The sequence below is a fragment of the Neodiprion lecontei genome, chromosome 2 (genome assembly GCF_021901455.1).
Source record: "Neodiprion lecontei isolate iyNeoLeco1 chromosome 2, iyNeoLeco1.1, whole genome shotgun sequence".
In the NCBI taxonomy this organism is placed as follows: domain Eukaryota; kingdom Metazoa; phylum Arthropoda; class Insecta; order Hymenoptera; family Diprionidae; genus Neodiprion; species Neodiprion lecontei.
This window is the reverse complement of record NC_060261.1, coordinates 27,627,501-27,641,737: the sequence shown is the minus strand read 5'-3', so window position 1 is coordinate 27,641,737 and position 14,237 is coordinate 27,627,501. Positions and strand designations below refer to the sequence as shown.

Here is a 14,237-nt window from a genome sequence, read left to right as displayed (position 1 = left end):
GAGGGAGGGAGGGTAGAGTGTGGAGGACGGATGCTAGTTAGAGCCCATTAAAGTTAATGCAGAACACACCCCCCCGGACTCCCTCCGTCCCTCCCTCCCCCCCTCCCTCCCCCCACCCTCCCTCCCTCCCGCCCTCCCTCCCTCCCACCCTACCTCCCTCCCTCCCTCCCTCCCGCCCACCCTCACCCCCCCGCCCTTCCCCTCCCAACCCTACCCAACCCCTTCCCTTCCCCCTTCCCCCTTCCCCCTTCCCCACCCACCTCTTTCCCCCTTCCCTGCCACTCCTCCCCTCTCCCACGACCCACCCCGCCTCCTCCTGGTCCAGCTCGTCCTCCTCCTCGTCCAGCTCGTCCTCCTCCTCGTCCACCTCCGACCACCTCGGGTTATACCTGGAATAGTAATGAATATTCTTAGTATAGGGACACATCAAAAATATTGTGTAAGGATTCATGTAATTATTCAATTAATTAATTATATAATAAATTGTATAAGATTATTCATAGCTACTGAATATGTGCTTGCGCGAAAGACGAATTGAAATAATTTATTGTAAACCCGACAAGTTTGTAATATTTCAGATGAAATATAATTACAATTGCCATCAAATGTTATAAAAGTGTTTTACTCACCCAGCACAAATCCTCGTCCTCCTCCTCCTGAATCACTGAGATTACCCGCAACCACCCTCAACCACCTCCAACGACCACCGCCAACCACCTCGAGTTATACCTCGCATACTAATAAATATTTTCAGCATGAGAACAAATCAAAAATAATGTGTGAGGTTTAATATAATTTTTTTATCGACATATTCTACCAAAAAGATTATGAGAAAATTATAAAGTTATAGAAATTTTATTAGCGGACTGACAGCTACTGAATTTCGGCTTGCGCGAAAAACGAATTGAAATAATTTATTGTAAACATGAACCAGGAACCACGGAGCGCTTATCCTGGAAGTCGAGAAATTTTATTAGCGGACTGACAGCTACTGAATTTCGGCTTGCGCGAAAAACGAATTGAAATAATTTATTGTAAACATGAACCAGGAACCACGGAGCGCTTATCCTGGAAGTCGAGAAATTTTATTAGCGGACTGACAGCTACTGAATTTCGGCTTGCGCGAAAAACGAATTGAAATAATTTATTGTAAACATGAACCAGGAACCACGGAGCGCTTATCCTGGAAGTCGAGAAATTTTATTAGCGGACTGACAGCTACTGAATTTCGGCTTGCGCGAAAAACGAATTGAAATAATTTATTGTAAACATGAACCAGGAACCACGGAGCGCTTATCCTGGAAGTCGAGAAATTTTATTAGCGGACTGACAGCTACTGAATTTCGGATTGCGCGAAAAACGAATTGAAATAATTTATTGTAAACATGAACCAGGAACCACGGAGCGCTTATCCTGGAAGTCGAGAAATTTTATTAGCGGACTGACAGCTACTGAATTTCGGATTGCGCGAAAAACGAATTGAAATAATTTATTGTAAACATGAACCAGGAACCACGGAGCGCTTATCCTGGAAGTCGAGAAATTTTATTAGCGGACTGACAGCTACTGAATTTCGGCTTGCGCGAAAAACGAATTGAAATAATTTATTGTAAACATGAACCAGGAACCACGGAGCGCTTATCCTGGAAGTCGAGAAATTTTATTAGCGGACTGACAGCTACTGAATTTCGGATTGCGCGAAAAACGAATTGAAATAATTTATTGTAAACATGAACCAGGAACCACGGAGCGCTTATCCTGGAAGTCGAGAAATTTTATTAGCGGACTCACAGCTACTGAATTTCGGCTTGCGCGAAAAACGAATTGAAATAATTTATTGTAAACATGAACCAGGAACCACGGAGCGCTTATCCTGGAAGTCGAGAAATTTTATTAGCGGACTGACAGCTACTGAATTTCGGCTTGCGCGAAAAACGAATTGAAATAATTTATTGTAAACATGAACCAGGAACCACGGAGCGCTTATCCTGGAAGTCGAGAAATTTTATTAGCGGACTGACAGCTACTGAATTTCGGCTTGCGCGAAAAACGAATTGAAATAATTTATTGTAAACATGAACCAGGAACCACGGAGCGCTTATCCTGGAAGTCGAGAAATTTTATTAGCGGACTGACAGCTACTGAATTTCGGATTGCGCGAAAAACGAATTGAAATAATTTATTGTAAACATGAACCAGGAACCACGGAGCGCTTATCCTGGAAGTCGAGAAATTTTATTAGCGGACTGACAGCTACTGAATTTCGGATTGCGCGAAAAACGAATTGAAATAATTTATTGTAAACATGAACCAGGAACCACGGAGCGCTTATCCTGGAAGTCGAGAAATTTTATTAGCGGACTGACAGCTACTGAATTTCGGCTTGCGCGAAAAACGAATTGAAATAATTTATTGTAAACATGAACCAGGAACCACGGAGCGCTTATCCTGGAAGTCGAGAAATTTTATTAGCGGACTGACAGCTACTGAATTTCGGCTTGCGCGAAAAACGAATTGAAATAATTTATTGTAAACATGAACCAGGAACTACGGAGCGCTTGTCCTGGAAGTCGAGCTTCACCGCGTAGCGGACCCGAAGCGCAGGATCCGTGAGGTTGAGAACCCGGTACTCGAAATACGTAGCGGCCCGAAGCGCGGGATCCGTGAGGTTGAGAACCCGGTACTCGAAATTTGCGGAGCGCGACTCTCATCCGTCCGCTCTACTGCGCGGTTGTTACCCGACTGAGGAACTCGGCTAGCCGATTTTAGATTGGTGACGTCACTTTCCGAACATCCGAAAATTCAAACTTTGGTTTCGAACTGTAATACTACGTATGATGATGTATGATGTATGATGTACGATGTACGATGTACGATGTATGATGTATGATGATATGATATGATGTATAATGATTTTAGTTTTCACGTTTCATACAAGAAATACACACTTTATCTCTCCTGCTGATTCCAGACTCAAGCGACCAGTCCCTTCGATGGTCAGCCGTTGACTGCAGATATATTCTTCAGTGAACGGGTTGGCTAATAACGCTGCCGTTCTGCGACAGTTGGATGATGAAAAATTTCGCTCGTATCTTTCAAATGTGTGTTAAAATACACTCGAAGTGTTAAGAAGCGTCGTTCTTTCTCTCCCTATCACCTTTCTAGGTCTTTAAACCACTACGCAGCGTTAAATACTGTCTTATATACGAAGCATCCATTTCATCTCGTTCAAAATTAGCGCATCCGTGATGTATCACAGTTACTCTGAATTTTTTTCCATACGAACACTTCTCGAAAAATAATTCTGCTTCTCTACCCAACGTACATACTCCACTTGCGAATAGCTAAAACAGCGTTTCGATTCTATGCCCACGAAAATTCAAGATCGAGAGAGCAAATGAAAAGTTGTTGGAATAATTATGATTATTAATGTTATGGAATAATCGAGCGCGTGTCGAATAGAACCCTGTTTAGAAATGAATAATTCTTCTATTTTTATATTATAGACGTATTATTGTAGGTAATCTAGTTTGTCCAATAGAAAATTATCAAATTTGTATTATCACGTATTCATCGTAAATGGATCATATATCTTAATATCGTAGTATACATATATACTTTTAGGTCTCTGCATTATTATTACATCTGATTTATTATTTATTCATGATTGATTGATTATTCATGATCTATTATTATTCATGAACAATGAACATTCTTCTCCCGGGTACCTATACTTTAGTTAAATCACTGTTTTGCTCCGAATCTTGGAAGAAATTCATTCTCATTAATAATTCCTTGTATCGCCGACAAGTCGTTAAGTACACACAGGCTAAGTATTGGATTGGACTTACCATTGGGAAGACAGCGTTGCTCGGAAGGTGAATGCAGCCAGCATCATGTCGAAATCGGTAACTCTCTGATGTTCTGCAATAAGCTCTAAACTCTATTGTTGGAACATCTCAAGGGGCGCAAGCGCACGACGATTTTCGGTTGTCACACCAAAGCCCATAAGAGCAACTGTTTTGATATTCTTCAGTCAACGCCCATGGAAATCCCGTACCAACAAATCGATCTATGCATACAATTGGAAACGTATGTTCACAAGGATATACTAACACTATAAAACAATGTAAAAATAATCGATAACTTCGAAATACTACACCTCAATATCAGAAATTCAAATAAACATGCCGACGAACTATTAGTCCTCCTAACAGAACTTGTTCTAGACCTCGACGTCATCGTCCTCACTAAAACATGGAACGATGCCAACATTGATCTAAGAGAGTTCTAATCATGCGAGAATTAACATTCAGTTTTCGATAAAATTTGGCAATTCAATATATTTATGTAATCCAATCACCAGATTAAAACTAGATGACAGATATACTATGTTCTAGTTCTCTCCGTCATTCAATATGGCATCATGGCTTGGGGCAGTGCTTTTAAAACACATCTACACCCTCTAACCAACTACAGAAAGCACTGATTAAAGCCGCGTCACATCTAGACAGCAGATACTCGTTGGGCAAACATTTCCAAGACTACAAAATTCCTGTTATACACCAATAGTATCTAAAGGACATTACAGTAAGATTCCATGAAAAATCGGATAACATCAATAAACAAATAATTATGCACCGGCACACAAGAAGAAGTGGTGTTGTACTTTCCTCTCTGCTTTCTCGCATGGAAGGGCAATAACTGTATTCCAACTAACGGTGTAATACAGTATTTCTGTAATTTGTTTATATTTTGAAACATTTCAAGCAATACGCACAAAGCGCACAAAGTTCTTATACCAAATTCTAAGATATATTTTTTAGCTGGTGGGAGAGTAAAATAATCTCTGGCTACTGGATGAAAGTGAAGTCAACATTCAATTTTACAGCAACGTATCAGTGATGGACTTTTCAGATGTTGCAAACGAATTGTCAGTCGGCAAGTTGTCGACCATTATTCAATTTCGCAATTGTGTCCCATTTCATGTTCGATTACTGGGATTAGCTGCGACTAGTTACCGTAAGAAATCTTTAATCTCATACAGTTGAGAGTTATAACGGAATGAACTATATCGTTCTGCGCCTGAAGTTCTTATTATTGCGTTACACTAACAGTACTTGGCCTTTATGGTATACACACATAAAACTAGTTTGAAGCCAATGGAAATTTCCTTAAATGCGGTTCCCTTGTGTCTCCAATTTCGTCAAATAATCATGGTCTTTGACGACTAAACTGTGCATTTTGATGATGAATTACGTGGAGATGTAACAAAGATGAACAAAAAATGTCTTCTTTACTTTTACGGAAAAAATCTCATCTTCTATCCATCACAGAATATCAGTTATCATCCTCGCTATTTGAATCCAACAGGGTCGGCCTGGTCCAGCAGGAATTCCCGGTAATCCAGGTGGGACGGGATCCAAGGGTGATAAGGGCGAACCAGGCGCTCCGAGTCCCTACGGACTTTCCGTTGGAGTGAGTACTTATAATGTGAATTTGATTGATGCGATGAACCGATTCATTCCCACAAGACTCGACTCGACACTCGTTTAGATCACCCAGGAATTTTTGAAATAATTTATGCAATAATTCAACAACCAGGGATTGATCATTCTTTGGTCGGACGTAACTACATCAGAACTGTTGACTTTACATCTACAAAATGATAAATAAAATAAAAGACGTTACGTATGAGAAATAAATTTGTGTCACTTCAAATGACTTCACGCAACCTTGAGTGCACTCAAAGTAATGCTCGCCAATAGCGCTTCTTCGATTCATTCCACACACAAGCCTACGTGCATCAGTTAGTTAAATTTTTAAAGTGCACGCGGACTTTTGGAGTCTTTTCAATGGTTAGAAATCATACCAAGCCTTTCAGCATCCTCTAATATCCATTAAAGTCTTCGGAAGTTCAAGTGGTTTTGAATCGTCTTTTTTAGTCCGTTTCGTGTCACTTTCATCTCTCTTCTACAGGATAAACTGTATTCATTTCACACTCGTGATTATAAATCCCTTCCAAGCTCTAACCACAATTGAACTACAACGAAAATAGGTCAAAGGGGACAAAGGAGATGCTGGAACACCCGGGACTCCTGGTCAGCCAGGTCGGGATGGTCAGCGAGGTCCTTCAGGACCACCTGGTCCCGCAGGTCCGCCGTCGCTAGGAAAATACATTCCAGTTCCTGGGCCACCAGGACCTCCGGGTCCCCCAGGTTCACCCGGATTATCTTTCATCGGCCAGAAGGGAGAACCTGGCATCAGGCGAGGTCATATCTTTATGGACCGGGGAGACAGCCGTTACGGATCTAGACAAGGTATACCTACAACATTCTGTGGAGTGTCTCATTTTTTAAGGAAGTTTTTTTTGTTCAGTTCCAATTCATGTAACAGTACCTAGATGCTGTTGGATTTAAAAACTGATGTCACTTGTCACGTTCATGAGTGTTAGCAAATTTTTGTGCGAAAGGTTGATATACATCATTTTTCATTTGTCTTACTGTTAGTGCCTAAAGTTGACGAATCTCACTTTTTTCTTTCATCAAATTTTATCGATGATCGAGGCCATCTGGCGTTTACGCTTCGATTCAAGTCGCTCTAAACCATACCATCACTGTTTCATGCTACATTTCAAGGACCGAGAAGCAGTTTGGACGAGATAAAGGCTCTCCGAGAGCTTAAACAGCTCAAGGAGCTCAAAGAACACTACGGTAAAGTGTTTAATTGATTGCAAGTACGGTATTTAATGCGCAATGAAAGAGAATATGTAGTATTGGACGATCTGCCGTTGAGTCCACGGTCGAAAAACTCCATCAGATATTCAGTTTCTTTGGAATAGCCAGACATGCGATAGAACCGATCTGCTTATCTTATTCCACGATGTCTTCATGCATACTTTAAGAAAACCGAATACCATGTGGAGTTAGTTGAACTAATATGCAATTTCACCTCTTAACATACTCGGATACCGGGACTTGAATATATTGGTTTTGGTTTTCAGGATCCGGTACCGTGTCAACGCGAGGTCCACCGGAAAGTACAACAAAAATTGTTCCTGGTGCTGTGACATTCCAAAATACAGAAGCCATGACCAAGGTACCGATACTGGTTGCATTAATCCCTAGAAAAAATTATCGTCTGCATAATGAAAATTTTCCCAGGATTCTTGTTGTTTTGAAGAAACAAGTTTTAATTACTACCTCGTGTAAAAAAAGATGTCTAAAATGTTTCATATTCTTGCCATCGTGGTGTTAATAACTGCGAGTTAAAAAAAACAAAAATACAGGAAAAGACTTATCTAGCAATGAAATATAACGAATCATTTCGAGCAATGAAATGATTATCAAATTAGCTATGTTGTGTAAATTTAGATGAGGTCGTAAGAGAATTGGAAAGTAATTTGGATGATAGTGAAATTATCGTGACTTATAATACCTACTCACAAATACGTCAAATGTCCCCCAATTTATCCCCAATTTATACACATGCGTGTTGCTTCCACAGATGTCAGCAGTCAGTCAAGTCGGCACATTGGCGTACATAATTGACGAAGAAGCTCTGCTTGTCAGGGTGAATAACGGATGGCAGTACATTGCTGTGAGTATACCAGTCAAAAATAACATGAAACATTGCTTATGCAGGGCCAAACCTTATCCAATTGAACACGTCAAAGATCTCACAATAATCCCCCACAGTTTCTTGCCTAAGTTGTATATAGAGTGATTTCCTAACGACTGCATGGTTCGTCGTTTACTAAAATTCAATACGCACGTGCTACAGTCCGAGAGCTACTATCTCCCTGAGCGACCAACTCTCTCTAACTTCATAAATTTTGACAGTTATGAATCGGGTACAACCGGCACCGACAACTGTAAAAAATTTTAAGTGTACAGTAATATCCATTAATAGGTTTCGAGCGACTCACTATATTTTTTGGAATGAATATGCAAACAAGCTTTCTTTCTACAGAAATTTTATGTATCCATAATCAACGTATCATTTGTTTCTCCTGGCACTTGCGTCGCTAGTCAATCGGCGTATAAAATTTGCTTCGAGAAGAAACTCGTTCCAGTTTTGATTCCAGAAAAATAGTGAGCCACTGAGAACCTATCAATGAACATTACATCGGCTAAATTCATGACGGTTGGTAATCCTGGCGAACAGTTACTCTCGGATTGTAGCGCGTGCGCATTAAATTTTAGAAGACGACGGACCGTGCAGTCGTTAGGAATTCACCCTGCATATTGTATGCCTACGTGAAGTACATATTGTTTTCTTTTCAAGCTCGGATCGCTCCTACCAATCACAACGCCAGCCCCACCAACGACGGCTCCACCCCCGATAAAACCACCGTTCGAGATTTCAAACTTGGTGAATCAAATCCTGTTGAAGACAGACGGTACAGGGGTGAGTTTTCAACAATGCAATCAATCATTTTGTTAATTAATAACTCACGGAATAACATGACGTCACACGGCTTTATTGAATAACGTAAACATATTTACTTCCCTCGTCCGCTGCTCAGTGGTACCCGAAAATGGTAAGGCTGAATTCAATTATAATATCAATTCTAATGTCACGATAAATTGTATCATTGACAGACAGTCATTGTTCTTTTTGATATCGAAACAAAAATTTGCATCGTTCAACAAAAACGGATACAGCAAAACCTTTGAGACATTAAAAATCGTTATATCGTTTAAAAAAGTCTTCCAAATTGTGTTGAAATAGAATTTTACAACATTTATTTGTATTGCATACACGAATGTCTTCAGTAAATTTTTCAAAGAAAATAACAAAATCAAAACGGTGCAAAAAATAACTTCGGACTTAGCAAAGCTTATTTCGACTCATTTGGGAAATTTTCATAGTAGAATGACAAATATCAGAAAATTTGATATCGTGAATACCGTGGAAATTTATGGCAATTCGATACTTTAACACTACATCTCAAGAGGCTTATATAAATTTGTATCGTAATCTTTGCATAAGAAAAGAAAAACTGAAAAATTAACAATTCAGAGCTCGATGAACTGCAGCCACAATTTCCAGATTGGCAATTTGGTTATAGGATTCATAATTATATCAACGACAATTCAATCTCACAGCATTATTTATTCAAGTACATTCTTTTTTGCCTTTCTGAAAAACAATGGCCCAAAAAATTAAAATAATTCGGTTTTTTTTTTTTTTAGCTGCGAATGGCTGCACTAAACGAGCCAATTACCGGTGACATGCATGGAATTCGGGGCGCGGATTATTCCTGCTACCGACAATCGAGGCGAGCTGGCTTCAGGAGCAGCACTTTCCGGGCGTTTTTGAGCTCAAGGGTACAAAATGTGGACAGCATCGTCAGATTCGCCGACCGAGATCTGCCGATCGTGAATACCAAGGTATGACTATCGCTTGTAAGCGGCTCCATAACCGGCAGCTTATCAATGCGAGAATATCAATTGATCAATAATTATGATTACAATTTCAGGGAGACGTCCTGTTCAATTCCTGGAAGGAAATGTTCAATGGAGACGGCGCCTACTTTTCGCAAAGCCCGAGAATCTACAGCTTCAGTGGAAAAAATATCCTCACAGATTTCTCTTGGTACGAGTATTTAAGTTATCGATTTCGAAAATTTCTGGAGTTAATAACGAATTGTTTATCATTTCACATATAGGTATCAACATTCTAAAACTTTCGATTGGACTCGGATTGGTTTTCGTTACATTCAACTCTTTAAATCAGAATCATCTCTTTTTTACAGCCTCGCCTTTGTATTTAAGATTTTAAAACCCGCGTGAAACACGCTTTCGAATGAATCGATTGTCAGTTGCCTCGGACTTCTTTAAAGCAGAATTTGAACGTCAAAATGTTTAAAAATTTACTTCGATAGGCGGAAGTATTACGAAAATAACACATTTCAATATTCCAATTCGAGCAATCAATAAAAAAGGAAGAAAAATAGTTTTTTCTTCCTGTCAAAATCTGTAAAGAAAAAATTTAAACTTATTCGTAGCTATGCAAGTTATCAGAAGTGTTAATAATTCCTAAACCACTGTACGGATGAAATTCAAAACTGAGGTAATTTGAGGCTAAGAAGAGCGTTGTCGACTGAGACCAGAAAATTTTAAACTTATTATTAACTTTTAGCCTGTTTTAAAAAATTCATCTGCGAGATGTCATTTTTTTTCAACTGTCTTTGTTCAAATAACTTTAAAACTGCTGAGCCAATGAAATTCAAAAATTAGTTCATCTTAAACTAAAGAAAACCGCGTTGATTCAGACTAAAATCATCAAAATTCGACGAACCATTTTCGAGATATCGTAATGATTATTTGTTTTTTGATGTTATGACCGATGACATTCAAAATTGAGTCAATTTTGGGTTGAAAAGAGCCGCGTAGATTTCGTCCGAAATCATCAAAATACATCAAACTATCTGGAAGACAATATCCTATTCATTTTTGATATATTTATTCTAATAACTTAACATTCACATATACGTCGGAACGAAAACTTTCATTTCTGGGGTGATTATAACAACTTCCTGCTCTTATTTTTTTTAAATAAACTTTTAAAAAACATCTTTTCATTCAAAATAGAGAATTTCGCATCGGATTCATAGATTCAGGGAATTGTACACCATACTAAAGTTGAAGCCCAGTTCTTGAAAAGACATTATAAATTATATACAATTATACATACTCTATTTCATTGTTTACAAGAATGCTCTGCGAGTTAGTGGGGAAAATGGGAATGTTGTATACACCGTAAATTTCATACAGTATTATATTTTTAACAATAGATTCTAAATCTACTGATCGATTTTATGAGCTACAAAACAGTAACGGATTGAAAACGTGAAAGATGACTACGAATTTTCACGGCATACAATTTATTTTTCCGAAAGCGCAAATTTTTAAAAAGAATACTTCCCAAGCCGATTCACAAATCCTTCTGAAAACTTCTGTCGGCATGCGTATAATATAAGATGTCAAAAAATTTCTTTTGCGCAAATAAATAAAGATCCTAAAACTGAGTGAAGAAAAACAGATTTATCGCGGTATTTTTCATCAGCATCGCATGAAAAGAGAAGAATCTATCGGTGTGTCCGACAAACTTCTGCGATGATCCCGAAAACGGCCGAATAGAAAATCTCAAACTGATAGGACTTGACAGCCAAATGAATAAGTTTTGAAAGAAAAATTAAAAAAAAAATTTTCAAAGAACAAAAAATTTACACATTTTTTTTCTAAATAAATATATAAACAGGGAAAAATATAATCGTTTATTCAGAAAAAGTAACGAGGTCGGTGAAATATTGAAAATCGATTTATTTCCGGTAGAACCGGAAGTTCTAATTAAACGGGACATGGCAATTTTTCATGCCCGTCATTTCGTTGTAAAATCCTATAAGTTTAAAATTTTTTCAACGAACCGTTTCTAAGATCATCGCGGGAGTTTGTCGGACAAACCGAGAGACCATTTTTCTAGAAACCTGTTTTTTCGGATTCTATAGTTCCGAAAACGTTGCGATTCGTTGAAATTATAAAAACTTTTCGACCGAAAACAATACTTTGCTTATATCACCGAATATGATGAAAAGTAAATACCTGCGAATTTATTCCAGGCCTGAAAAAGTCGCTTGGCACGGATCGCACAAGTATGGCGAAAGGGCGATGGACACTTACTGCGATGCTTGGCATACCAGTAGCTCGGATCGTTACGGATTGGGTTCTCCGTTGAACGGAGAGCGGCTTCTGGAACAGATCCGATATTCGTGCGATAGTAAATTCGCTCTATTGTGCGTGGAGGTGACTACACAGACGTCTAGACGTCGCAGGGATGTAGATAACGAAGAGCAATTTGACGTTATGGAAGATGACGATGTAGAATTGTCCGAAGAAGATTACAACAGACACTTGGCGGAACTGATGGAATATTAATCCCAGAAATTTAATACCAGGTAGTTACCAGGAAGAAAGAAAGAAGAAAGAAGGAAAATTATGGAAACGTCAATTCTAATTTAAAGAAACTGTACAGAACTCGTACTCAAGAGATGAGAATATCTATTCGTTACAACGAGAATCGTGTATAAGTTATAAGTATGCGGCGAGATTATAGTAGTGAGTTGAAAAACGAGGAGCAAACAGACAACAAAGAATCTAATCGACTGAAATCTGTTCGCATATTTAAGAACATATCAAAGATGATGATATGATTCCTATTTTCTATAAAATAGGAAATCATATTGATTTTAAACTCTGGAGTTTAAGAAATATTGATCAAATGAAGAAAAAACACGTTCCGTAAGAGTTTGCATTTCAATTTTGCATTGCATCTCAAAAATTGTTGAAGAAAATTTGCGAAATAAATCGAAGCACACAGTCTGGTAAAAAAAAATAATTGGAATACATGTTAGATTTGACGAAAAACGTGATAAAAAAAAATGGCAAGCGCAAATTATTTTGTTTAAAACTTTTTGAATTCGGTTAAAGATTTTGACCGCAATGGCGAATCTGGAATGAAGAATATTTTTATGCTGGATAAAAATGAACGTCGTTGAGTGCGAGTTCTTCGCTGATAATTCGATCTATTTCGAAGAACTAAATTAATACGCAAATAACTGTCAAGAATAATAACCTTAATCCGCATAAACAATGTCGCATGAAGAATAATAATCACATTTGAAAATGATCAATATAATCTAAATACATAGCGAGTATGCTTTCTGAATAATTTCAGTTTTAAATAAAAGACTGATCGTCTCAAAAATAATTTTTCAACGTGTCATATCAGCCATCATATCAATAAATTTACTCGTGTAATCTTTAATCGTCGGAAATTACTAATCCCAGGTCTTCTATATAACTGTTCGACTGCAGGGAAATAGAAAATAATTCCATTCACTGTCAAGTAAATTGAATTCCGACATGTCGTTATTATACATACTAATGATACGATATGAATGTTGCCTAATCACATAAAACGTCCAGTATGACATAGTTATAGCACGGCAAGAAAGACGTTAAAACGAAAAAAAAAAAAAAAAAATTGATAAAAAAAATAAAATGAAATAAAAATCAATAGTAATTGTTGAACATTGTTTGAGTCGGCTTAGGGAAAAAAATATTAACTACTTATGCACTACCGTCTGCATATCTATTATGCATAGGTTTTAAAAATTAAATATTTATACAATTATACATATACGTAATTACCATCGATGCATTTACATGTTACAGTCAATAACGTATGCATGAATGTTCACGTTTAAGCCATAGTTAAGTGTAAGCATAGGTGACCCCACTTGCATTTATTTGAATCACAGTTTACCTGACTATTCAGCTTTAGATTCGTTTAAATTAAGATGAGAATTGAGTTAAAGATTTATGCCAAGTTCATTTCTCGTATGCAATCTATAACAAATTTTACTTTCAAGTTATAAAAAGCGGAGTTATCGGATATCACACTTAATTTTGTAGAAAAGTCATGGTTACGTTCTGAAAAACCAAATCTACAATGCAAGTCATAATTTTTTTTACCGATTATGTTCTCTTACTTTCCTTCAATTGACTCTTAAAATTTATATCTTTTGTATAAAACAATAAAATAAATAAAATGCAAAAGTACCTACGTGTGCTTGAAAGCAATTGATTCGGAGGGTTGTCATAATGAAAAATAAAACTAAGAATAAGAATTGAAAAGACGGGTCACCTTTAATTAAGAAAAAAAAAAAAAAACTACTCGATATGCGGATATCAAATGAAATTGCTAAATTGTATTTAGGCATTTAATGATGTTTAGATTTATGCTCTGTCTGTATATTTATCAGTTTACACATTAAGGAAAATTTTCGAGGGGAGCAGTAGTGGAACAAGTAAATTTCTGTAAAAACGGCAAGGCAAAAAAATTTGTCACCGAAAAAAGGTTGAACATAAAAACATCTGATTCTGACCATCGTACTTGTGAATTTATCAAAGAATACAATTTCATAAACTGTTCAACCTTCGATAACGCCAAACTCTCTTAGAATATCTTTCAAGATTAAAGATCTAGACTTTTGAGAGTTTGCGCGTGACGCTAGCTTCAAATTTTATTCTAACGATTTTTTTTTTCTGACAATACTTTGAGCAAATTTACAGCTTGTCAGTCAAATTTTATAGTATATGAAACTAGTCGAAGGGAAAATATCAGGCTTCAAGGGAGTGTTTCGCATTCAAAGGTTGTAGAACCGATTC

At 37.5% G+C, this 14,237-nt stretch overlaps 1 protein-coding gene across 1 annotated transcript in view; it reads left to right on the top strand.

Moving 5' to 3' along the window:
* LOC107222955 (collagen alpha-1(XI) chain) overlaps positions 1-13,708 on the top strand; it is a 152,346-nt gene extending 138,638 nt beyond the window's left edge. The window contains exons 15-24 of the mRNA XM_046730649.1: positions 5,374-5,478; positions 6,059-6,320; positions 6,639-6,713; positions 7,004-7,098; positions 7,507-7,599; positions 8,287-8,409; positions 8,528-8,542; positions 9,198-9,395; positions 9,485-9,600; positions 11,627-13,708. Coding sequence (XP_046586605.1) covers positions 5,374-5,478; positions 6,059-6,320; positions 6,639-6,713; positions 7,004-7,098; positions 7,507-7,599; positions 8,287-8,409; positions 8,528-8,542; positions 9,198-9,395; positions 9,485-9,600; positions 11,627-11,942 — 1,398 coding nt within the window. The 3' untranslated portion in view covers positions 11,943-13,708. The remainder of the gene's footprint in view (positions 1-5,373; positions 5,479-6,058; positions 6,321-6,638; positions 6,714-7,003; positions 7,099-7,506; positions 7,600-8,286; positions 8,410-8,527; positions 8,543-9,197; positions 9,396-9,484; positions 9,601-11,626) is intronic.
* The last annotated feature ends 529 nt before the right edge of the window (positions 13,709-14,237 follow it).